The 27,533-nt window shown below is 29.5% G+C and overlaps 1 protein-coding gene and 1 long non-coding RNA gene across 2 annotated transcripts in view; one reads left to right on the top strand and one right to left on the bottom strand.

Moving 5' to 3' along the window:
- LOC136983757 (adenylate cyclase type 10-like) overlaps nucleotides 1-27,533 on the bottom strand; it is an 85,434-nt gene that overhangs the window by 30,259 nt on the left and 27,642 nt on the right. Inside the window, exons 10-18 of the mRNA XM_067280600.1 lie at nucleotides 26,442-26,527; nucleotides 20,909-21,056; nucleotides 17,941-17,978; nucleotides 11,537-11,649; nucleotides 11,382-11,458; nucleotides 6,683-6,878; nucleotides 4,513-4,737; nucleotides 2,031-2,226; nucleotides 1,871-1,957 (exon numbers count right to left, since the gene is read on the bottom strand). Of these exons, the coding sequence (XP_067136701.1) occupies nucleotides 1,871-1,957; nucleotides 2,031-2,226; nucleotides 4,513-4,737; nucleotides 6,683-6,878; nucleotides 11,382-11,458; nucleotides 11,537-11,649; nucleotides 17,941-17,978; nucleotides 20,909-21,056; nucleotides 26,442-26,527 (1,166 nt within the window). The remainder of the gene's footprint in view (nucleotides 1-1,870; nucleotides 1,958-2,030; nucleotides 2,227-4,512; nucleotides 4,738-6,682; nucleotides 6,879-11,381; nucleotides 11,459-11,536; nucleotides 11,650-17,940; nucleotides 17,979-20,908; nucleotides 21,057-26,441; nucleotides 26,528-27,533) is intronic.
- Nucleotides 20,601-25,220, top strand: LOC136983775 (uncharacterized). The gene is made up of 2 exons (XR_010882087.1): nucleotides 20,601-20,651; nucleotides 25,123-25,220. It is a non-coding gene; the product is annotated as an uncharacterized lncRNA (long non-coding RNA).

Genomic DNA, 27,533 nt, shown 5'->3' with positions numbered 1-27,533 from the left:
TATGGCCTATTCTATTTTGTGGACATACTCTACTCTCTACTAGTAAATAATTATGGTTTGTCCGTTTTACTATAATGGTTTTAATTTATATAAATTTCAGTCTAATTTTTTTGTATCTGTCCTATAAGATGACCCTGGATTTTAGGGGGTCTTTTTTTATGATTCAACTATTGTCTTATCTGCTGAGATATATGGTATATTTGATTCTAAAATGAAAATAATCAAAACTGACAGTTGTCCTTGTATTTCTGCTCATAATTTTTCATAGTTTTTAAATGAAGATTATTGAGTGTTCAGATCTATCAGCATTGTCAATGAGTAAAAACTTGAATAGAACAAGCAATTATTTATTGTGACATTGTCACAATGCCTGGTTTCAATTTTTAATAATTTTTTTTAATTTTAAAAAAATCACATGATTTCTGTCCAGACTGTGAAAGTTCATACATAGTTAATTGGGATTTCCAACTGATAAGCTTTCTATTTGGTTTGAATTTTAATGATGACTTGCCTCTGTATAACATACTTCTCCTGATAACAATCAAGTCATGCCAGTCATCTATCTAACTGTTTTGGAGAAAATTTTGAATTGAAATCATGTGACCACACTGGAAAGTCATATTTAGTTAATTGGGGCCTCTGGTCCATATAGGCTTTAAGCAACGGATACCACAGAGACGAGTTGGTACAGGAGATCAGAGGTAGGGTACTGAGGGCGTGGCACGAACAACACGTTGCTTTGAGATGGGTCCGAGGCCACATCGGGATCCTGGGCAACGAGCATGCCGACCAACTGGCCAAGGCGGGGGCCAGGGGCCCATTTGTAACGAGGACGGTGGAACCCTTGACAACATACATAAAAGGTATTCTACTGCAGCGATCGATGAAACACTGGCAAGAGAGCTGGACTCAAAGTGCGGTAGGTAGGTCAACCTATGCCTTCGTGCCTGACGTTGGCCTTACCTCGGTGAGTTTGTGCAGGTATACGATGCAAATATTGACCGGACACGGGACGTTTCTCCACTTCAAGTCCAAGTTCGAACAAGGAGATGGTAGCTGCTCCTGTGGGTATCCTCACGGAGACGTGAGACACTATGTACTTGACTGTCCTCTAACTGAGGACTTCCACCTAGGGGCCGACCAGGTCAACTGGATTATGCCCCCTGAACAAGTGCTTAGAATGCTAGCAGCTAGTAAAGGAATTGATGGTAAGAGTAATAGATCTACTTGATCTATAAGCTCAGTGGACGCACTGAGCAGCGTGCCTCCTTCTTGTAGGGAGGAGTACCCCGCTGTCCAATGTCTGAACATTATAAAGTATGAATTAAGTGAGCGGGAGCAAAGCTAAAATGCAGTACAGGCTGCATATATACAAAAGTTATGCCAAAGTTAGTGCATTGGACCTAAGGGAATGGATGGGAGCCCGAAAGAAGTACCTGGTGGTCCAACTAAAAGATGTCCAAGACTACCCTATGGTACGAGACCTAGCCCATGATTAAGGCATAGTCTCTTCTAACCCTGTAGTGCCACTCGGCGGGCAGGGCAAGAGTTCACTTTATGAGGCTCTGGTCCATATCTAGTCTCAATTTTCATCTAACTCTGTTCTTGAGATTAAGAAAGGACAGCAAACAACAGACAGTGGGAATGCAGTCCAATTACATATTAAAATAGTACAATATATACTATCGTAATTTTTGTTCATATGCTAATTGTAATTTATTACAAAATTACAATTAGCATATGAACAAAAATTATCTAATTTATTACAAAATTGTATTAGTATATATTATATTATGATGTATTCTAATAATTTATATGATTTAAATTAAAGTTAAAACTGTAGAAAGCCAATAAAACTATACTTGGTTACCTTTTTCAAAATAACTAAAAGCAATTCATAAACCATGTTTTCTCTTAATACCTTGTTTCGAGGAAGGGTTAGTTCAGAATATGGAAACTAATATTTAAAAATTAAAAATAATGAATTATTTAAAATTTTAAATATAAATACAGCATTTAATGTTACTTACATTTATATCAAAATATTCGTTTAAAATGCATAAAGGTATATGTGCTGTTTCTTCATTGTCTTTCAAAAGCATATTTAAAAGTTTTTGTTTTATGTCAAAGGAAACATCTTTGAATTGAAGCAATTGATTTAATAATAATACTGCAACACTAAATGAATTATGTTTCTTTGACATTATAGCTTTGCAGGTAATGACTCTAATAAAAAAAAAAAAAGTTATATAATGAATCATCTCTCATATTTAATTAGATTCTCATAAACTAATTAAACATAACAAAATGTATGGCATGTTTACATTTAATAAACATTAAATTACCACATGTTATCTTGAATTACATGTTATAATAAAATTAATTTTCTATGGTAAGTAAAATTCATATAAAATTCAAAATAAATTCTACAGAATAAAAATAAATACTGTATTTACTCGAATATAAGATGACCTTGCATGTAGGACAAGGTGTAACTTTAAAGATCAAAATAAAGAAAATTAGATTTATTAATACAATTCTAATTTTACTTCGTTTAATCACAAATAAAATATCAAATGCACACATTGTCCTGCAAAAATTACTGGCATTTTAAACCAAGGAAAAACCTTGTAAAATTGACAACATAATTTGTTCATATAAAGCAGGACAATCGGGAACCTTTTTTGACAATTCTTAACAGTCGAATTCACTCTTCGTTGATTACACTTACGAGTTTCTTCGAATGATTTCCAAATAATCATCTGTTTTCATGTATGAGTGAATTAAAACGTATATCGGGCTCCCGTGTAATTTTGGAATTCAATTCAAAAGCTTTGCTTTTCCTATTGCTATTCATCTTTACTCCTGACAATACACAAGAACGATTCAAACGACCCAGATAAAATACTTTTGTTTTTAAACACCAGAAGGTGAGAATCTGGTAAATACAAATACACAGTTTACAAAAATTATACAAAAACAAAAAGAATCCTTCGCTTGCGTGTATACAATGACCTAGGTTTTTGAATCAGTGAAAAATGGATAAAAACCTCGTCTTATATGCGAGTAAATACAGTATATAAATTATATATTATTTTTATAATTCTATTATAACAAATGTATTTAAGTAATAAACTGAGCTATTGAAAATGATAATTATCTTTAGTAGCTAAATTTGTTAACAAATACATTTGTAAATTCTTTATGTCACATAAAATATTTAAAATGTAATTTGTAAGCCACAAAAGGATGAAATTATCTAGATTCAATAAAAAATAATCTTTAATTTTAAAATACAGTGGTAGCTCATACTTCAAATACTAAATTTGAGAAAAATTTGCTTCAGAGTTTGAACTGCATTGAAAGTGTAAATGCAATCTGTTATGTTCCCAAGTTGGCTCTCACTCTTGCTTTTTTTTTGTTGTTGTTTGGTTATACAGTATATATTGTGTGTTATTCATTGACTTTTAATAATTCCTTCCTGCAATTTTTTCTTTGTTGACAGTTTTTGAGTATCTCATATGTTTTGTATCCTTTAGTTCAAAGTTTTCTTAATTGAACTTTTTACATTAGAATTAACATGTTTGAACTTTTGCAGTATATTCCCTATACACATTAGAATTTCCTTTTACTGTTTGCAGTGTTATATCCTTTCCAAAACTCATAAAGCATGACATACCTGATATGCTTTTTATATGAAGATATTCCATCTTGATTTTATTCAAACAAAATATGAAGTAAAAAGCTTGTTGTATTGTATTAAAAAGCTGTGAAATTGTATTCTTTGTTTAGAAGCTTCTAAACAAAGAATACAATCTCACATTGGCAATAATGTGTTAAATTTCGCAACTGGTATAATTAAATTACACATCTATGTTAAGTAATAACACTTGTTAAAAATAGGCAAAAACTTTATATTCAACTCAATATAACCTTTACTTATTAACTACAGCATCCAATAAGTGTGTGGGAGCAACAAAGTTTAATAAAAAGATTGTGATATTGGTGACTGAGATGAAAAAGGAACTTACTGGGACATGTATGGTAGATCTGGTGGCATGTTTAAGATGCCAAAGTCAATGATATGTAACCAGTAAATGCAATTTTTATTTTATTATATAGCATTTACATCTTTTATTTATTGTTTTCATGTTTTAATTTATTATTAAGGCATTTAATTGTTATTTTTATCTTAAAATTATGTGCATTTGCAACTTTAAGTTCATTGAAATGGATATTGTTTAGGGTCTGGGAATTAATTCACTTTTCATTAATTCTAATGGAAAAAATTGATTCAGACATTGAATAATTCAGAGTTTGAACAGTCTCCTAGAATGAATTAAATTCTAAGTATGAGGTACAACTGTATTGTTCAACAAATTCACATACACACGCACACAACATATATATGTCTTCATTAGTGATGCAAATTCAAAGTAAATACTTAGAAACATTAATATATGTTACATAAAGTTTGATGATTTTATTGAAATTAAAAAATTTAAGTCTAACTTATAATTGAAATTAGCTGCCTCAATAGTTGCCCAATGAAGAAGCATTTTAAGATCAATTCCTGGTTCTCCTTTTATTATAATAAAATGGTAAGAGACAGGATAATAGATAATCTTTTGCTCTGAATCTTCTAAACTTTTCTTTAAACAATATGTTATAACTGACTTTTCCCAATTCATTCCAATGCATGGATGTGGAATTTTTTCAATTTCACAAAGCTTTTCTCTAAAATTTTTGTAAAAAAGATAATTCAAAAATTATATATGAATATAGAATAAAAAATTGAATATAAAGCAATTATTAAAAATATAATAATTCATACTGAAGATCTAAATCAATACACAACAGAATTTATTTATTGTAATCACCAATATTGTTATCAGTTGTCTAACATCATCAGAACCGACATGTCCCAAAACATACAAATTAAAAGTGATAAAATCCAACTAAGGAAGACTATTGATTTGGTAACACTAACAATTAGTTTATTCATTACACACACACACATACAGAGTGAAGAATGGAAAAGAAAGAGAGCTTTGGAAAGCCCGTCTATTGTATATATAGAGCTCGTGCACCCTCTGGTGGCTCAAGCTTTACAATCCTTAACAAAAAGACACTTAAAAAACTTCACTTAATCAGAGTTTTGGTTACAGTTATCGTTATATTGGGTAAATAGGCATTTTTAAGCTGTCTTTTAATGCTATCAGTCTCAATATTTGATAACATTTTTGATAAACAATAATTATAATTATGTCTACTCTAATAACCTTAAATAGCTTCGCAAAGTATAGTTATCCACCATAGTTGTGGATAACTATACTTTGCAAAGCTATTTAATTAAGGTTATTAGAGTAGACATATTTATTTTGCTTCGTTTCTTGCAATGGATTTTAATAATTATAATTACCAACCAGTTCTATAAATGTTAAATGTTCATTGTTTTAATCATTATTTGTTTAAGAGTGCAGTAGTTAAAACTATTGGAATTTCTTACTTAAATATATACTGAATAAATTACTATTATAATTAATAAATTTTTAAGTTATAAATGTTTTAATTGTTTTAACATGTTCTTTTAATGTTAGAGTTAATGCGAACAGAATTTGTTCTAATTATATTACTGATTACTTACTTTGCTTAATCTTATCAATTGATTATTATCATCAATTTCAAAGTATGGTAAAATTTGATTATTAAAACTTCCAGATTATCAAAACAGTTTGCAAAAAATAAATAAATAAAACAGAATGTGTAATTGTACATAACACAGAGACCAAACTCAATGTAACTGGAAATTGTAATGCTGTGAAACTAAGCCGTTTGCATAACATTATATTAGATTTTGAATAAATTAATTTATCTTCAAATATAGTATTTGCATTACAGTATTTATAGTTTATGAAACTTTAAATGCACAGTGCTTGATGTACCCAAAACAAAACAAACAAGTTTCTGGAAAATCTGAAAGATCCCTGATTCCACCAAGTTCAGAGTATAATAAGTGGAATAGCTGTTCTATATATTATATATATTACATTAATATATATATTAATCTGGACAATGAATTAAAAACTGGACAGGTGGCCACCTGTCCAGTTTTTAATTCACTGTCCAGATTAACAATTAACTTTGTCTGGGATTTTGTAGCAACCTGTTGACCTTTTTTTTTATTTATTTATTTTTCTTTGCTTCTCAGCTCTTTAAAGCTAAGTTATTTCGTTATTTCATTTCTTAATTTAAGTTGCTCCTACACACAAGTCCCTAACTAGTTTAGAACTGGAATGCGCGTTATTCTTTGCATGGTAAAATAACATTGCGCATGCATCAGGAACTTCTGTTCGAACAAACCTGATCTGCCGTCCAGGTCAGCAATTTTGAAAAGGTGGCAACACTAATATATATATATACATACTGTATTTAAAATATGTAAACTAAAATCATTTGTAACAGATTATATCACTTCAAAAACTAATAATTTGTAAATTTATGAATTTATTTATTATATTCTTTATGTTCAAAATATAATAAAAAATAACTTAATAACACCATTCAATAGAATATAGCTTACTACATTTTTAATTTACATTATTATAATTATAGCTTAATATCAAATAATTACTGTTATTAATTAAAAAATAAACATTATATGAAAATATTTTTAAATTACTCTAAATCTTTAGATTGAAATTCATAAAGTAATTTCACATGTTTCAAGATATCAGAATTCTTCAATGAGACTTTTATAAAATTTTCTTCTCCTAGCATAGGTTGTGCTTTGTAAAATGTATTACTATCACATACAATTCCATAATTTGAATACGAATGCAATATTCTAAACACATTGTTTATTACTTTACCAAATACTGAAATAAAAAAGAAAGATTTCATAAGAAATAATAAAATTTATTTTCTAATTTATTAAATAAAATTAAAAATAAACATTTTATTGTATTATTAAAAATATGTACTTTAAAGATTTAAAAACTAAATACTTCATTATTACTGTGCTAAATAAAGTTATAATATAAAGAAGTTTGTTAATCCTTTACTGAATTATCTGAAATATTTGGTAATCCAGCATGCTAGTATTCTGTGAATCAGAATGTTTAGACATGTTAGAGATAACACACGTTTTGTGTTCAATAATGTTCACGATTGACATATTTTCTTTCTCACAGGCCAATGCACAGCTATAATCTATTTATTGTAACTGTGCTTAAAATGAAGGAAAGCAGCCACTTCATCACTGTATGCTACAGAATATATCCTTCTATGCTACCTGTCTCATTGTAGAAACAAAAGCGATGTTCTAATAATGCTAACATCCATTAGGGGCTTTTAGCAAGTAAGATTCTACATACTTACTTGTTACTTTTTAAATATATTTGTAATGGGTTTTGTTTTGTATGTTTGTTATATTGAGGGGGCAATTATTGTTTTTGTGACATTGCCTTGTTGATAAATGTTTTAAAATGTTCTTGTTTACAAGTTCTGAATAAAGTACACAACTTCTTTGTAACACAAGAAAAAAAAGTAGAATTTTATTTTCTACACACACTGTGGGCAACACTCTGGCACTTGACAATCAAAAAGCATGACACTGATTCTCCACCAGACTCACACACTGGTCAGTACTGACCCACCACACAAAAAGGAATGCACAAGTTTCCCTGCTCTAGCCGAGAAAATCTCACCCCACCTACTTAAGGGATTAGATTACAAAAACAAACCTGACATATGTGACAATTTCTGTTTAGTTATATATATAGAACATTGTACTTAACACTTGTGTATTAATTAGAAATAATTAACTAATCTTTTTGAAGGTTTCTCAGATAATCTTCATACAATATAGTAATGCATTATATCATCTTCAGACTAATTATAGGGTATATACAAACAAGTGAGAAGCATACATCAGTGTATACTAGTACAAAACATACAGTATGTATACAATGTTAAGATCATATATAACTTACTGAATTTTACAAAAATACAAAAGTCCAGTAATCTGGTATTTTTGATAATTTGGCACTACTCTTGTCTCATAAGTGTCAGATTAATGAACTACTATTGCATCTTTCAATTTTAATATTGGATATAAAAGAATTATCCAGACTGATGTATCATTTTGCCACTGTTAATACCACCATTAATATAATTGAAGAGGTATGGAAAAAGAGTTATTGACATTTCATTGAGTTATTGACATAGAAAAATGAGGAAGGAAACAACCAATGTATTCTGCATGGTTTAAGACTTAACAGTCCAAGTATTTCATTGATTTTCTATAGAAGGAAGGTATCTGACTTCTTTGACACCTGACAGATTGAAATAATGAAATTTGCCTCATCATGCCATGTGAATATGGTTTATTCAGTGGTAGCTTGTGATAAACACTGAAACTGCAGCATCCTCAAAGAAAAATAAAATTATGTCTCAGTTTTTATCACACAGTAATTAGATCTATATAAATTATCATGCATGATTAAAATTAATGTTTTTATCAAAATTAGCACCAATCAAAACAGTACATGAAATAAAAATGATTCTATTAAGATGCTGTACACTTTCCTGTGACAGCACTGTTGAACAGTGTAGTGCCATCTCCCATAGCTACCACTCAGAGAACAGACCTGGGGACCTATTCTGAGTAGTATCGTTAAGCTAACGAATACAATAAAAACCAGTTTCTATCGGAACCACGTGATTTGCGTTTAATCAACCGTGAAAATGCTATTTCAAGCCATACGTTTCTTTTTCGGTGCCGACAGCCACGTGCAATGACTAAGTTTTTGTTATCGGCCACTCTGGAGCTACTGTTAGGGACGTAACGAAAGTGAAAACAACATGGAGTCTTTTGTTGTATGAATGATTTTACTTCACGAGCAATTGGAGAGAGAGTTAATAAACTATGTTATTGTATTGCTTAAAAATAATTAACTGTGTATGAATAATGTAATTGCTTTCTTGTTAAAATTTAAAGTAAGTAGCTATAGCATGAATGTTATTTCTGAAATAGGTTTCACTCGCATATGTATAAATTAAAATGATAGTCATATATTTATATTCAAAGCTATCAGTTACTTTCTGCCATCTTTCTGGATCTTTTTGTGAGCCAACTCCATCGAAATTCAGACAGTTGGCTATTTCTTGCCACAATTTCTGGTAATCTTTTACGGTAAAGGAAGCACCTAACTTCCCTGACATTAATTTAGGGTTGTCTTCCATAAAATTAACGAGCATCTCGAACTGGCGACTTGTAGTTTGCTGGCTTCGTTCTCCTTTCTTCGACATTTTAAAACAAAACTATTTCACTAGCGCTGATACACGACAATACTAAAACCACGTGCTTTGCTTAGAAAATGGCGGGTTGCAGTCATGTGACAAAAATACAATGTTAACTAAACTGCGATTGGTTAAAGTGTAACAGCTATCGATAGCATGGGACCCAGACGCATCTCAACTGACTACCCGTAGCAAAACCCACTTAACGTGGAGTACAGAATAGCAATTTGTCTAAGGTTCCTAAACTGCCTTTTGCTAAGGGGACTTATCAAATGTCCAGTGTATCGCTTTCGTTGAGTTATCGGAAGAGCTCAGAATAGGTCCCCTGTTTATTCAGCCACTGCATCTCACAATTCAATGAAATACTTGAAATTGTACCGCACTGTTTAGTAATTTTGATGCAGGCAGTTTGGCTGCATGGAGGAATTACTTACTTAGTCAGATGCAGAGTACTCTATAAACTGTAAATGTTAATATGAAAAAGGCAAAACTTTCAAATCTTAAATTAATTTATTTTAATTAAATTAAAAATATATATTTTATGAATGAAATAATATATATATTATTTGTTATGTAAAATAATAGTTTTTTTTTCATTATACATTTATATACATTATAATATACATTTATACAACTGTAGCAGTTATAAGATTCTGTATTTCTTACAGTTTATAGATGATATTAGAAATTTTTATTATATAATTTTTATATTCCTTTAATATACAAGGTGGGCCAACGAAAATGAAACGGCAGAGTTATTGTGTTCGTCCAAGCAAATCGCTCAGACAGGTCGATTTTATTCTCAAGGGGACATCTTTTGCAATAAAGTTTTTGCAGTTCTGAATACAACAGATAACAAAAAATTTTAAAAACTCATTTATTTTTTATTAACTAAACAAACATTTACTTCGGAAAAAGTAAGACAAATTATTAACAAACATAAAAAAAATCTTTTAAGCTAGACCGCATATGCAAGGAAAAAAAATTAATAATAGTTTTTTTTAAACTCAATGGTTAATCTTCACAATTGTCGATATTGGTCAGATAATAACCCAAGCATATTTCATGAAAGTTCATAGCCAAACTCCGCAAATGCTAAATGTGTGGGCCGGAATCTTTGGAGATCGACTACTTGGCCCCATTTTCCTAGATGGTAATTAAACAGGAGAAAGTTATTTAGATTTACTTGAAAGTGTTGTACTGTACTGTATATCCATTACTTGTTGATATTGTCAAACATGACGACCGATACTTAGAAGACCGCCTTACTTTCCAACAAGATGGAGCCCCCCATTATGCAAGACCAGTTACAGAGTTTTTGAACACTGCTTTTTCTGGGCATTGGATCGGACATAGAGGTCCTTTAGAATGGCTGGCTAGATCCCCAGGTCTTAGTCCTCTTGATTTTTTTTCTTTGGGGACATTTAAAAAGTAAGATCTATGCAACCGAACCAGGATCTCTTGAAGAATTACAACAAAGAATTATAGACGAGTGTTGTCAAATAACATCCGAAACTTTCCGAAGTGTAAGAAACCGTTTTGAGTACAATTTGTATTATTGTATGGAGGCTAGTGGTGCTCAATTCGAACATTTATTGAATACTTGATAACTCTTTCTTATGTTTGTTACTTTATTTGAAATAAATGTTTGTTTAGTTAATAAAAAATAAATGAGGTTTTAAAATTTTTTGTTGTCTGTTGTATTCAGAATTGCAAAAACTTTATTTGAATAGATGTCCCCCTTGAGAATAAAATCGACCTGTCCGAACAATTTGCTTGGACGAACACAATAATTCTGCCGTTTCGTTTTCGTTGGCCCACCCTGTATGATAATCACAATAAAAATTTAGAAATTTTTTTTGTGATGATAAACAATTATTTAATTATAAATTATTAAATTAAACTATGTAAAATAAATAAATATAAATTTCGAGGCATATTTTGTTAATCTTAAAAAATATATTATATTTTTAATTAACTTTATAAAAATTTCTATTATTAATGGTATTTAACTTTAATAATTACACTTATCAGATATATTTCAATAATTTTGTATTGCAGAAAGTTAGATTTCAAACCTGAATATTCTTGGCGAAATTGATTTCCAATAGTTCCACAAAAAGCAACATTTGTAGCAATAGAAATTGAGCATTTTCTGAAATAAATATCAAATAATGACTGCTGAAATATCATCTTTTATCTTTACTGTCCTTACTTTTCTATGACTGCTAACCTTGAAGTTGTTTTCATAAAATTCATGATTTTATTGGCACATATCAATGCTCTGGAGGAGTCATCTTGATGAGAACAGGGAGATAAACCAAAGGCAATTTGAAAAATGCATCCCTATTAAAATTAAACTTAAAAGTAAATAAAATAGTTGAAAACAATGAATAAGATATAAAATATTAGCAGATGAGCCCGGCATTGCCCAAGCAAAAAATAACAACAAAGATTAAGATTATTAGATTATTTCATACTTCTAATCCTTCTATTATATTATATTACAGTACTTGATGGTAGGCTAAACTAACCAAACTCTCATGGTTTTTGTTTTAATGTTTGTTATATTATAGTAGGGCCTATTTGATTTATATAACTAAGGTTATCTTACATAAGGGTTTATCACATTGAGTGACCAATCTAACACATTTTAAAAATTCTTTATTCCTCTACTGTACACAATTTAAAGAATTTTTAAAATGTGTTAGATTGGTCACTTGGTGTGATAAATCCTTATGTAAGATAACCTTTGTATTTATATAAATCAAATACTATAATATTGTGGAATGACAGGTTTTACAAATAAGCAAGAAATATATATAAACAAAGAAAAACCTTAATCTTTCTACCCAAAATAATGTACAGGTTGTTTTATAGGATGCCAGGTAATCTTGATTCCAATACGTGATATTCGTCACCCGAATTATTACACTAGACATATAACTTGACCAATTTATACTGCACGACAATAACTATAAAGCCTCTTATAATCTTAACATTGGTCTCGTAACGTATTACAAATGATATAAAAATAATCTATAACTAAAATATACATCTATACTTATATACTAAGAGAAAGAATAGGGGATAGAGCAGAAGTAGGAGATAGGAAAGGGAGTACCCAAATCTTAGTTCCAGGATCCTTACAAATGGTCACTAGTACTTGGACTTTCTTCTCAAGTCATATATCGGAAGGTCCTGTTCTCTACTCATCGAATTAGTCACTATGCTGTAACAAGCACAGTATATCCTTAAGTCCTTCAATAACATATCAGTAACATTCTACTCGAAATCTCATGTCCCTCATTTCTTCCATACAATGCTAAAACATACTGGAAGTCCAAACCTCAACTCTACCCTTACTCTCTCTTTTGCTCTCAGGGCTGCATGCCCTCCTATTGTTCTGAAGATTTTCTATGACCATATATGGAAAGGAAGTTCGAATAGGAAAATTCCAGGTAGAACAGACAAAAGAACAAAGGGAAAAACTAAGAAAGAGGAATGGAAATAAGAATAAAATTATAAAATACAAATATACGACTCCTATATATGGTGTACAGCCACAATATAACAAACATTAAAACAAAAACCATATAGAGTTTGGTTAGTTTAGCCTACTATTGTCATGTTTATCACAATATTCTTACAAAATGGCACAGTTTCATTGGTCAAGTAGACAGCGTTTTTTCTAATGTTAGCTCTAACAAACTGTACCATTCACAACCAAATATCAAATGGTTATCTGCAATGAATCAAATTTTGCAAAAAACAGACCAAATATTTAAACTCAGCACCTTCGAAAACCACTTAAAACATATTTTGTGCAGGCTGGTAACCTTGTATTATGTAATTTTCCTATTCAAATGCCACTGTACTGCTAGGTCCAATAGGAAGACGAGAGTGTTGCGGAAGAGGCTTAAACAGTGGCGTAGCGTAGTGGGGGCGGCAGGGGCAGCCCGCCCCGGGTGGCCTTTAAGGGAGCGGCAAAATTTTCTTCCGCCCCGGGCGGCTGACACCCATGCTACGCCACTGGGCTTAAAGTAATTCAACTAAAATTAATCGCTGACCTACTTTAGTAGTTGATGACCATCCTCCTGGAAGAGAGGATGGTCAACTACTAACAAATACTGGTCTACTATTAATATTTGAAAAGTTATCTGTGTTGGATAGGTTGTGATAGTCCCACAAATAACTGAAGTTACTAACCATAACGTCCAAAAGACTTCATATGACTTGTTTAAATAGAAATATCTTGCAAAAATGTGAGAATAATTGCTTTTATGTGCAGTAGATATTTTAAAAGCAGTAGATATTTTTGTACATGTTTTTGTAACATATTGTATAAACTATGTGGGAAGTATGTTCTTGTAAATATCTCATCTATAGAAAAATTATTGGGCTTTAATTTGAAAAAATTGTAGATCTATAAATTCCAACTGCTGCTGTCTGTCTTTAATCTCAAGAAAGGAGTTAGATAGATAAAAGTTGAAGCCAGATATGGAAAGCTTAGGACAGGAGGTCCAGATTAATTATATACGAATTTCCAGTCCAAACTTACTTCATTTGAAAATTCCTTCTGAAAGAAGTTAGATAGATAACCAGTACAACTCTATTGGTAACAGGAAAAATATGATATACAGGGACAAGACACCACTAAAAGAATTGAGAACATTGTGATGAAAAATTGCAGTCTGCCATTGTGACGATGTCATAATAAATAATCACTTGTTAGAATTAGTTTGGTTTATTTGGTTAAGGCAATGCGACACTTGAGTAATCTGCCTAGGGGATGCATCCCAGGAAGACTTTTATGGGAACTGGACCCTATTTAAGTGTTACTAACGTAAACAAAACCCAGAAAACTCCATGTGGCCAGCTCATTGGTGATGCCTGAACTCACAACTAACTAACTAGCAGTGTTCAATGGTTTTATCAACTCAACTACTGGAAGACACTTATTAGAATTATGAAAGTACCATTCAGAAATAAAAAAAACCTGAGTTGTTAGATATGGAAAATAAATAAATAAATAAATAAATACTAAATAAACAAATAAGACTTTTTATAGACCAACACTTTTCATTCCACGCAGACAAGTGCTATGTGCTACCTGTCGCAATAATGATATAGCATGTCAATTTCATGCTATATCACTGTCACAGTAATTAAGTGAATATAATATATATTTTTAAAATTATATCCTTTTTTCTAAGAATTATATTTAGTTTATTATTTTCTTAAATTTTTTGCCAATAGATGGCACTACATAAAAAGCTAGCAAACTGAATGTAGATAGAAATCCAATTGATATTTTGGGATGGGATATATGACATTATCAAAGTCAGAAGTATATGAACTTAACTGCCGAGTTTTGTATCAATTGGTCAAATGGCCTAGGAATGTAAAGTGAACAAACGAACAAACATCTTCACTTTACTATTATAATATGTGATGACTGAACAGTAGAATGAATATAATTTTGGCTTTGTATCAATTTTTATTCAACATTGTGAATATGTTATTGGAATTTCTAATGATATACAGCAGGTTGAGCAAGACATTAATCACTGTCCTTGAGTGAATTTTGGAGTGACTGCCCCAACGTTCTGGGAATTTTCCCTGAATTTACCTGAAATTCTAACTAAATTTGAGGTAAATTTAAATTATTTCACATTAAAACAACATTTTATATTGATTGTTTCTTGTATTGTGATATTTTCTAATAATAAATAGATTTTTGGTAATTATAGTATTGTAATTATTATTATAAGGCTTTTTTTGTGTGTAATTTGGTGCTGTATGACTTGGAATATATTATAGGTGTGACAATTGCTCATCATTTCTTGTATAAAGTTAAATTGTTGGTTACAAAACTTTTGTTTATAAGCTTCTAGAATGTTCCATTACCTGTTATTGCCTGAAGGGACAATAAACCCAGCAAGGGAGCAGGATATATTGACTCATGGTTGTGAGGACAGCTCTTTTATTTTAGTGCCATTACAGGATGGACATGAAGGTGACTAGCAACAACAGGACTGGACTCTGACAAAAAGACCAGGAGAAGGTAGCGATTATGTGACACAAAAATTTGAGGGACTTCTTCCATTATAGTGTCTCCCCCCCTGCATTTTTAAATGTCTACTGATGGTAATATTGTTTTGTGAGGAAATTCACAAATTAGATTAATACAAATATAAATAAACACTCTTAAAAACCTTTATACCACAGCCATTTTTTACTATTCTTCTAACGGCTGTGGTATAAAAGTTTTTAAGAGTGTTTATTTATATTTGTACATAACGCAGTCATAGAAGAATTTAAAGTATAGATTAATACATAATTGACACAAAAATTCGAATGACTGATTATGATGGGAATCTAAAGCATTGTACTTTATGAATAACCTCTAATTATTGAGTATAAAGGATTTGATGTTAACTCAACTTTCAGTTGAGAAAACAAAAAACTTACATAGGTAACAGGTAACCCGTATCTTACAAAAGTCTACCCATCTCTGATATACAGGTTGACCATAATTAAACATTTCCTATTGAAGCACTCTGTAGCTGTAACCAATAAACAGGTTGGCAACAAATTTTGTATACAGACTATACAAAGGATATGGAAAAGTATTTTGTAAAAAAATTTTAGTTCAAAAACTTCTGCTAGAAAGCACAAGAAAATACATAAAATAGGACATGGTAAATAATGAAGAACAACCTTAATATGACATTTTGACCAGTTACTTTAAACATTACAAATAAAGTTGACTGTTAATTGTCTGTTCATCATTTTCAAATTTAGCCTGAACAATGGGGCAGAAATTGAGCAACATTCCTTACATCAGTAAACAGTCTCTGCAGAAGGCATGCTCCTCGTAGAACAAATAAATGCATTTTTATTGCATTTTTTGTTGTTTTACTTCATGCATTTTTCCATAAAGAACTCCTAACAGAAGTTTTTGTATTAAAATTTTTTTTGCAAAACCATCTTCTATGTCCTTCACATAGTCTGTGTACAAATTTTGGTATCAATCCACTTATGGGTTACAGCTACAGAGTGCTCTGAATAGGAAAACTTTAATTATGGCCATCCTGTATATTATTTATTAAAATAAACTACAAATACATTGCAATTTTTTTATTTCAAAAGAGAGAAATCTATTCCTTTTCACAGATTATATTCTTATCAAAGAATATAATCATTGAATGAAAGAATGATTATATAACTCTTTTAAATGATTGTATTTTAACTGCTTTTATGAACTATTTTAGTATTTAACATCACTCTGTTATAATTCCTGTTTTACTTTTTATCAAAAGTACATGCAACATATCACAAAAAATTACAAGAAAAACTAACAGAATTTAAATAGAAAATTTTAAATTATTTATTGTTTTTCCAGAGCTTATTTTCTACTTTTTTGTTCAAATAAAAAATATTTGACTAATGTAAAGATTTAAAATAATACTCATAATAATTCGAAACTAAATCAAATTTTTAAAAATAATTTAAACCTTCTAGATTTTATTGCAAGGAAATTAAGCATTAATCAAAAATATATTGTCCTCATTCTCCTACAATCTTAATGGGTAAGATGCAGAAAAATAAAAACAATATATTTTTAATTAAAGATTTATTACAAATTAAGATTTTTGCTCAATTTTGAATAGCTGAAAAAAATCAGCATAAAATTTCCAGAGAAGCTAATATTTAATATCAACAAGATTTTTAATATAAATTAATATAAATGTCCAAAAAACTACTTACTCAAAATAATGATGTCCTTTCACGACATTTCAAATAATTTCAAGTATTATTTTTACTAAAATAGTTAATATTGAATACAATAAATTCAAACCAAAAAGAAATATTTGTGGTTTTATTTTAGTTTCCAAACTAATTTTATTAACTTTTTATATAAATCATTTTTTGTGAATTATATTTCTTTTTCTTACTGCTGATTTCCTGTTTAATAACAGTGTTTTAAAATTTATTTTAGTTTTAAACTTTAACAAGTCAAAATATTTAAAAATTCTAATTAACTGCAATGTGCGTTTTCGAAAAAGCTAATGTTGTTACGAGTTTACAATCAAATTAAAAAGAAATTATAATTAATATTGCAATGAAGTATTTATGTACTTGTTATAAGTTCGGCCTATAGTAAGTACATAAAATAATAATATTTTTTAAATACTCAACTAGATCCTATTTTGTAAGAATTTAACCAATGATATAAATCATAACTTTATTAATCTATGAATATTTAAATTGCTGAAGATGACTTTTAACTATCATAAAATCAACACATTTTATCATATTGTTAAAGATAATATTCAAGATAATGCATGATCAGGAGTAGCTTGAGGAACACATTTTCAAAAAACAATTCTACAAAAAATAATGCAATTATAATTAAAATTTAAAAATTCTACTCATATTTTGTATTTAAAAATAAATAAATAAATTGTATTCTTATAGGCCAATTTTTAAAAATATAGGGTTACAAACAACTCTGCTTGGAGTGTCAAAAAAATCTAGAGCTGATGAATGATACTACACATAATATAATATTTTAACATAAAATATTATTTCAAGTTTTCAAAATAAATAAATGGTTTATAATATACTTACTTGCTTCAAAACAATAGTTTTATTCAACAGAAATATTCCTGAAATATTATAAATGTAAATAAATATAACAAAATATTTTATTTTTCTTTGGCAAAAATTAATTCAGATTATAGTTTAATTTTATTTAAAAGTATTACAATTGACATTTCAAATTTTCTGTGTTTTATGCATACTATAATCAGAATTCTACAAAAGAGCAAAATTTTAGCTAGTAAACACAGCACGATTGCAACACGGAAATGAAAAAGGAATTAGTATGTTATTATATTCACATAATAAAAAGACACCAGGATCTCTTTTGCTTAGTTAGCATCCTGTCCATATTATGTTTTAATGGCCTGCTTGCTTGGATATGTAAGCAGGCCATTAAAAGCCTGCTTACATATAACAGAAATATAACAGAGTGATGTAATATAAAAGAAGAAATATAACAGAGTGATGTAAGAAGGAGAAGTGAATGATTGGCTATGTAATTGACTTAAAACTGATGCAACTGGCATATAAATAACTCTGACAATTGGATACTTAAATTAAAAATGCTTGGGTGCTATCTTTCTCTCTTCTTGTACTTTGTTATTGCCTCCAGCAGGTCACCTCCTATTTCAGATGATCAACTGTTAAGGTTAATCATATTAGTCATTGTAAACCGCGCTTTAGTCAGTCGCTATCTGTTTATTTTGTGTGTCCGATCGTCAAAGAACCATTCAGGATCGAGTTACGTATATACAAGCTAAGTGTTTGTTTATCGTCTGGTCAATGTACACTTCCGTTTGTCAATTGTTCACGATAGGAGGCGTCCTTTTTCGTGTAAGATCCAAGTCGGATGTATGTGAGTTAATAAATGTTCTTGTTGCCTTTGCCTCGCCCTGTTTTTTGATTCGTTCGCGGTTATAGGAAATCACCACATCAACCTAACCAACTTAGCTTATCTGTAATAGCTAAGACTATCTAGTGTCCAATTCAAAACCAAACCAAACCCAGAACAATTTCATCTGAATAAGGTATTATGATAATTTGTTAATAATTTTTAACATGATAATTTTGATTATATTATTTCTAAGTTTCTTGAAATTAATTTAAAATATTGTTTTGTTATTTATTTTAACATGGAACATGAATTACCATATATCTCAGCGGATAAGACGCTAGTTGAATCATAAAAAAAGGCCCCGAAAATCCGGGGGTCGTCTTATAGGACAGATACAAAAAATTAGATTGAAATTTATATAAATTAAAACCATTATAAAAAGACAGACAAACCATAATTATTTACTAATAGAGAGTAGGGTTTATGCACAAAATAGAATAGCCCATACGACATTTTCGTGAATAGTCAAGATCATTACCCGAATGCCGAATCATTGTGAATGCAAGGAATATATATAGTCCTTGCTGCGAATGCTTGCAACAATCGCAAGGCAATGCTGCCAGATGCACGAAAATAAATTTGTTCCATTTGAAAAATTACAAATAGGACATAATTCCATATACGCTATACAGTATTATTATTTAAATGATGATCGCCGATCTAAACTAAATTCGTAGGCCATTGATAGTTTAAGGTTGTCTTATAGGACAGATATAAGCCGAAACTGTAAAACTTCGACGAAAATTTATACCTCGTCTTATCTGAAGGTCGTCTTATCCGCCGAGATATACGGTATGTACAATAATTTCTTGGTGGTTCTATACTGATACCATTCTGAGCAAATTAGGTGCAATAACTATTTTTAGTGGTTACATTTGCTATTATTAACTGATAAATTAATTGTCTTATGTCATAATTACTTCCACACATCAGATATTCCTTCAAGTGCAATGTAGTTAACAAAATAATATGAAATAATTGGCAATGTAATAACAATCTACTTTTTATTTTTATGTGGTGATTATTTTTCGGTCTATTTTTCAGTCAGCCTTGGTGTGATAAGCCCTCCAAATTGTTAAAATCCTATTTATTAGGTTATCTAACTCTATCTAAATTCAAGTTGTGGGCTAAAAGCATCATTTATTATTATTATTATTAACAATCTCTTGTTTAAAAACAAAAATTTCCTTTCAAAAACAGCAGATGGCATGAAAAATTAATTGATCAGATATGATAATTGGCTGTAAATGAGATTGAGGTTTATTGTAAGGAATAAGGAACAAAGTATATAATTCTAAAAATTTATTAATACTACAATAGATCATTTTCAATTTGAATAAAAATTTCAGACTAAAAATAAAAATATGAAAAGCTAGAAGCTTCTAATAGAACTTGATTTGCTGTCATGATTATCCTAAATTATCATTATTAATAGTTACTGTTTCTTTAAACATCATTGCTTTTTAATGTTAATTTAAAAACTAATAATGTTTTTCCAATGGAACAATTATTTACCAATTGTTTTGATTATTACAGAATTAATCATCATACAGAAGAGTCAATTAGTACCATTAACAATTATCAAACAAGTAAGTGAAACATATCTAATAGAGAAAATAGTTAAAAAAACTGCAAGTAGGAAAAAACTTATGAAATTTAAATGGAATACATTGATTATCACTGATTATCAAAATAGAATTATGTTATTTAAATGTCCCTAATTTCAGGATCATCTAGTAAAGGTTATAATAGATTTAATGAAATGTCTATTGAAAATTGAGGACATGGAAGAAGATGATACAATTGAAATCTTTCAATTAAGAAATGAAAAGACAGAAACATGGTAAATAATGTTCAGAGTTTCATGTTTTAGATATCAGTTTAATTCCTCATTCATTCAAACAAAAAACAATAATCTTTTAGATCTTTGACAAGATATACAAACTTCAGTTGAACTTATGAAAGAATCACAGAAAAGAAAATCTTATATAATTGCTTATTATTTTGTAGCAAAAATTAGGATTTTATTCTATATTTCATATAACTATATCACTTTACAATCCTAATAATTGAATCTTAGTAATTTATATATTTATTTACCTTCAGCATTAGTAGTAAATGTGTAAATGACTTCAATCACTTCATTGATGGTGGTAGTATCTGGTTGGACAGTTAAAGATTGTAGAAAAAGTAATAACATTGTGACTTTTCTCACTTCAGACTTACTGTTTAGTTGCTTTATATTAATCTAAAAAATAAATGGTAAAGTAAAAAGTAATCAATTAGCACAAAAACAATTAATTAAAATGCTAAATTATACTCTTTTGTAACTACTGTATCATCAATTAATTGCTTTGGTAATTTAATCTATTAATTTTAAGAACAGTTATGCAGAGCTGGCTCAATGGATGAGGCAAAATGTTTACTGCTTCAATTGGCAAAGTAAGAGGAGTGGCAAAATGAGTGGTCAAAATGTTTAAAAGGAAAAGAAATAAATAAAAATAAAAATTTTAAGCCAAAGTTGTACATTAAAGTTGTTTATAAATAGTTCATAAAAAGTACTAGCTCTCTATTCGCAAGTGTTCTGGAAGGGGTGGCAAAACTCAGTTCTGCCTCAGGCACAAGTTACCACTGTAATGATGATCAATTTGAAAATTTTTCCTACTTTTAAAAATAGTACATAAGTCAGCATTATTAATCCTAAATGGACTGTAAAATAAATCCAAACAAAACCATCTGAGATGTAAAAAAATTATTCCAAGTAAAAATTTATGACAATTTAGATCAGCGATGGGTAACCCATGGCTCGTATTAATATGTTTTGCAGCTCGTGTCACATAAAATATGAATAAATATATCAATTTCCCAGCTTAAGGAAAAAATTCAAACATTATTTTCTACAACTTATGTATGTGAATAATTTTTCCGCAATAAATTTAGTAAAAATTAAAACAAGAAACTGGTTAACAGACGCATCAAAACTAATTTAAAACTAGCAATGACTAATATTTATTCAAATATTTCCAATATATTATGCTTACATCAGTTCGAGAAGCTAAATTAAGTATACCTATGCTAATTTATAATTATATATGTTACAGTAAAAACCCGTTTTTTGTGAAAACACGTTTTAACTAGTTGAAACTAGTTTTTACTGGATGTCATTGCTATAACCCGTTTTGTCTAGTTAAAACTAGAATTTACTGCTGTACATGTTTTGATTTTAGATAAAACTAAAATCAAACATTAACTTTTTAACTTTTAACATTAGTTAAAACTAATTTTAGCTACATAAATATGTTTGGGGGAAATAAATAAAGTGATGATTGGGATTAAAACATTTGTATTATTTAATACGATAATTATTATTATATTGGTCACACATCTGTGTTATTAACATTAATTAACCCTTTGTCCCCGAAGGCACCGATCAATCGGTACCCTGGCTTTTTAAGCAAAACTTCGAGGGTACCGATTCATTGTTACTTTGGTAAATATCGATTTTTGTAAAATTTATTTACAACAGATATAATCTCGTTTGATACGAAGTGAATAAAGTATAATAATTCATTATATTAGTCGATAGCGGTATAAAATTTTGATTTCAAACAAATGTTTGATATAATGCGCGATAATTTCACAACGAATAAACATACATGAATAAGTGTTACATCAAATTGTACAAAACAATATTCTACATCTTTCTGGCTCAGTGCCAGCAAACAACTATATAACTAGACAATGTTAATTTTCACAAAATGTTACAAATTATCAAGTTTGTGTGTCAGTTCTGATATATATTATTTTTTTTTCTTATAAATTTTTCTAATAAAATGCATTAAAAAATGTCGTATTTAAAACTAAAGATATTAATAAATGTAAGTGATTTTTTTCATATAGATATAATGATAATTTGATTTTTGGTGAACTTTTAAAATAATATCGCCTGACTGACCTATATTGCCTTAGGAGGGATCGCAAAATAAACGTAAACGAGATGTCGGGGGAAAAGGGTTAAAGCGATACGAAATTCATCATACACTATAGGAACCTGTTAGCTGAATGACCTTGGTTGAAACAGTTTTTACTAAGCCATTTTGTTAAAACCCGTTTTGTCTAGTTAAAACTAGTTTTAACTCAAATTCATTTTTGACTAGCAGTAAATTCTAGTTTTAACAATGACATCCAGTAAAAACTAGTTTCAACTAGTTAAAATGCATTTTCACTAAAAACGAGTTTTTACTGTAACATATATAAACAAATAATTGTAATTTACTGGCATTTTTTTCCTCTTTTCTCTTGTATGCAGCCTGCATCAGTTCAAAAGTTTTGAAACGTGGCCCTTACACAGAAAAAGGTTGCCCATCCCTGATTTAGATGATAATTAAAATTTTTCTTAGGAGTTTTTCTTTGATAAAAATAAGCTTGGCACTTGGAGACAAAATTTAGAAAACAATAATGCAGGTAAAAATCTTGTGGGTACCACTTCCAAGCATCAAGCTTATCTTTACCAAAATGTGGAATTCGAGAAGTATCTCTTATTATGCTTCTGACACCACTATGTTTTCTGATAAACACAGAAACCTAGATTTTACTTTTCTGCGCATTTGTGGAATGCACGCAAGCAGTTACATATGGGGTAAATGTGGGCGGATGGAGGAGGAAAAGTTAGAGAGCCAGGGAGATCTGGAAAGAATGCACTTTACTATGTATTTTAACAAAATTAACAACAATTTATTTAACAAATGCTTTTACAAGAGTGAATTATTAAAGGGGAAAGTCTATTTACAATCTCACGACAAAGAGTTTACAAAGCTGGATGTGTGTTGATAAATACCTTGACCACCTCGGCTGCTTTAATAGCAGAATCAAGCTTATAGCCCGATAATTCGGCAGTTGGTTTGGCTTTAATAATCAAGTTTATGAAGAAAAACTTCATACTTGCAGACTTTGTACTCATTTCTATCCTTGCCCAAGTTGCACAACCTGGCATAATGCAGTTATTGAAGCTACTAGACATGGCTAAAAATTAAGACAGCATAAGCACAATTATTCCAGATATTACAGGTTCCGACAAGTAAAGAATTTTCAGAGTCCTACCACAAATAAGCTACATATTGATTATTGACCATTTGTGACATGCCATAACAAGCAAAAATTTAAAAACACAAATAAGTAGGTTTAAAATTAATAAATACAAATGTATTCTGACAGTTTATGAGTTAGTTATACTTTCTATTTGCAAAATTTCCTCAACATTAACACAAAATAAGAAAAAAGTGAATTTTTAAGAAATTTGCGGGATTTCCCTGGTTAAAAAAACAGCCAGGATTCTGGGACCCTGTTTGAGAAACCCTAATGCTGACTAAATGCATCGCCGACTAACATGCTGCTACTGCTTTTGATATGCTGTTTAGAAAAATCATTATAAAAAGTTTTAATTGGCATAAATTTGAGCATTGTAATTTTGAGCTTTTCTGAATAACATTTTGAATAAAATATTTGTTTCCATGCAATTTTATCTTTATAAGCATAAAATTAAGCCATAAAACTGAATTTGCTCTATGGGGCCCTGTCAACTTTGAGCTATTGACCTGGAAGTTTCGCAAGCCTTCATTGATATGAGAAAGGCTTAAATTTGTGCTTTCTAGACACAGTAGTTTTTTCCTCTACAAGCATCTGCAATGCTGGATGAAGAAAGAGGAGGAGGAGGAGGAGGAGAAGGAGGAGAAGGAGAAAATACAGCTTTTTTGACAAGTTTTGCATTTTTTCAATTGCTTATATTTTGGCAACCACATTACAGAAAATCTTGAAATTTTGCACACTACCTAAGAAAACAATTTTCTTTTAAACAAAATATTCAGAATTACTTCAGGTGTTTGGAGGCAGAGAAATAGACTCCTGAAAATCAGCAACTCTTATTCCTGTATGTATAGTCAGTCAGTGACTTTTTTACTTGGTGAGGAGTAACTGCTGTGACTCCTGATTTTATGTAAATAGTTGTGTTAGATCATGTTACTCATTGCTGAATTTCATGAGAATTAAAAATAAGATAAATAAAATAAAATACAATAAATAGGAATTGAAAATAAATTATTTTTGATTGCTGTTTATATATATATTATTTTACTACATGCTATACAAAATGTATATCAATATGGTATACTCATCATAATGAAAGTGTTGATGCTAAAATAAAAGGAAACCAAAATTCACATTTTCAATATAATATAATAATAAATATAAATATAATAATAATAATATCAATATAATAATAAATAAATTATTTTATTAAACTTATTGTATTTTTGCAGATTGACCAGCATGCCAGAAACCCCATAGTTACTGGCCAGTTAAACTGTGACTAAAAAATAAAATTAATCAAATTTAATAAAACTAGTTGTTAATTAAATGTTGAAAACATTCTTTCAAGTACAATAAAATAATAACATTGTAATTTGACTGACTTAAAATTAAGAAGAACGTTTTTGTTTACAAGACAATAAAACAGTTAATGGCTTAGTAGTAGTAGTAGTAAGTCAGTGCAAGGTGCACTGACCAACTACCTAGACCAGGGGTGGCAAACCTATGGCACGCGTGCCCTAGGTTCACCACCCCTCTTATGTGCCACTTTGGCACATAAGAGAAATCATCTGGCACATAATGTATCATACGATTTCTGTCCTTTTCAATCATCCTTTCTGTTTATCACCTGATCATCCTTTCTTCAATCAGATTTTTTACATTTATTCAAATTAAAGCGTATTTTTTTAATTTCTTTAAATATCATTATTCGAAGTCTAAGACTTTGGCGCACATTAACATCTTTAAAGCTAAGTATGCTTACAATGTGGCACGCAGACTCAAAAAGGTTCGCCATCCCTGACCTAGACCTTAAATATAACACCTTTCTCTCAAATTTCACACAAAGCAGATGTTAATTGGTGTAAATTGAGATAATTTATATCAAGTTTCTAAAATTTAATCCTTTATTTTTGCATTTTTTGAATCAAATTACATTAAAATAAAATTAAAAAGATTTTCAGCATTCCATGAATATTTTACATTGTTAGAAAGAGGATAAAATGAAGAAATTAAACATATAATTGTAGTTTTTGATGTAATGCTAACAGTTTCACAGTTTTAGACTAAAAACTCATTTGTTATTTAATGTGATCTCTAGAGAATGATGTATAACTTCACTTAAACCAACATGCCGGTATACCCCTGGGATAAACTAACATGCTGGTTTTTACCATACAGAAATATCTGATTTCATGGTCTCCTCCAGATAGACCAACTTGCTGGGCAATCTGTGAAAATATAGTATCATCATACTGTGTGTGTATGCATTTTTTATTTTTTATTTTTTATTTTAAATATAAAATAATAATATATTAAAAGTTCACATATAATTCTTATATAATAAAAATGATTACTGCCATAATGTAAAAATAGTGCCAACATTTTCAATTAAACATTAAACAAATAGTGTTATAATGGCTTTCTTACTAAACAGTAGAAAAAATTAAATCATCATATAATTTTATTATACACTTAAGGCAATTTCTTAAAAGCATAAAAATGACCTACTAATTAAAAATTTAATCAGAAAATAATACATCTAAATTACCAATTTAACAACTGATGTCACAAAAGTTCCAATGATTGGTAAATGTTGATTTGTGCAAGATTGTATTATGAATTCTCTCTGTTTATCTGAAAGAATTAAATTTAAAAATGATTGATATTAAAATTTTATTTCACAAACCAGATGATCATAATTAACATACCCTATTCAATGCTATCTAGAGAGATATTTAGCAGTCAAAATGAAACCAAAATTTGATATGGAAGCATTTCAAAACATGCAGAGATATTTCCATAAAATAATTAGTTTGAAAAACTTACCACTATAGTACTTTTAACACTTTTGGCACTGCAAACAACAAACATTTTATTTTCACAAGACACTTGTGCTATATACCTTGGTGATACAGTAGACAGTATTGAATGAAAATACTTTAATTACAATCACCCAGTATTAAAATGTAACGATAAATAAATATAATATCCTGTTCAAAAATAGTTATCCTAAATAATCTGATTAATATGGCACAATGCCATCATGAAAACATGTTTTCGATGTCATAATTGTTATTAAAATAATTATGAATGTATCAAGACATATTTCAAAAATCTTATTACAAATGTAGTCATAGCTCAAACTAATGTCAATTCTGCATTGTATATATGCCAGATATTAGAAAAAACATCAAGTATTTACAGATTAGGACATTGTTGTAAAATTACTGTATTTTATAGCATATAAGATACATTTGTCTAAAAAGTAAAAATTTTATTGCATCTTATATATAAAGTTGCAACCTCCTGTAAGCTAATAAATTTCCCAAATGGCCTTCAGTAGACTTCAGTGACAGTATAATCTTTCCTTAGCCCAATTCTTGAATAAATTCTTGTTTAATTAAACATACTATTGTAGTGAGTATGGTATTGATAAAGATCGGACTCACAGTTGGTAAGGAAGACACAAGGGTCGTACAAAGAATTATCACTCGAATACAGGTTTCAGGAAGGAAATATTAAACTTTATATATATATGACAAAAAAATACAACAATCAAAACACTAGTACGCTAATTGCTAAAATAAAGAACCGCCTAGACTAATAATAATATTTACAGTATATAACAATAAAGAGTACA

Source organism: Centruroides vittatus, unplaced genomic scaffold (assembly GCF_030686945.1).
Source record: "Centruroides vittatus isolate TY-2023 unplaced genomic scaffold, ASM3068694v2 contig_885, whole genome shotgun sequence".
NCBI classification, from domain to species: Eukaryota; Metazoa; Arthropoda; class Arachnida; order Scorpiones; family Buthidae; genus Centruroides; species Centruroides vittatus.
This window is presented reverse-complemented; position numbering and strand designations above follow the sequence as displayed.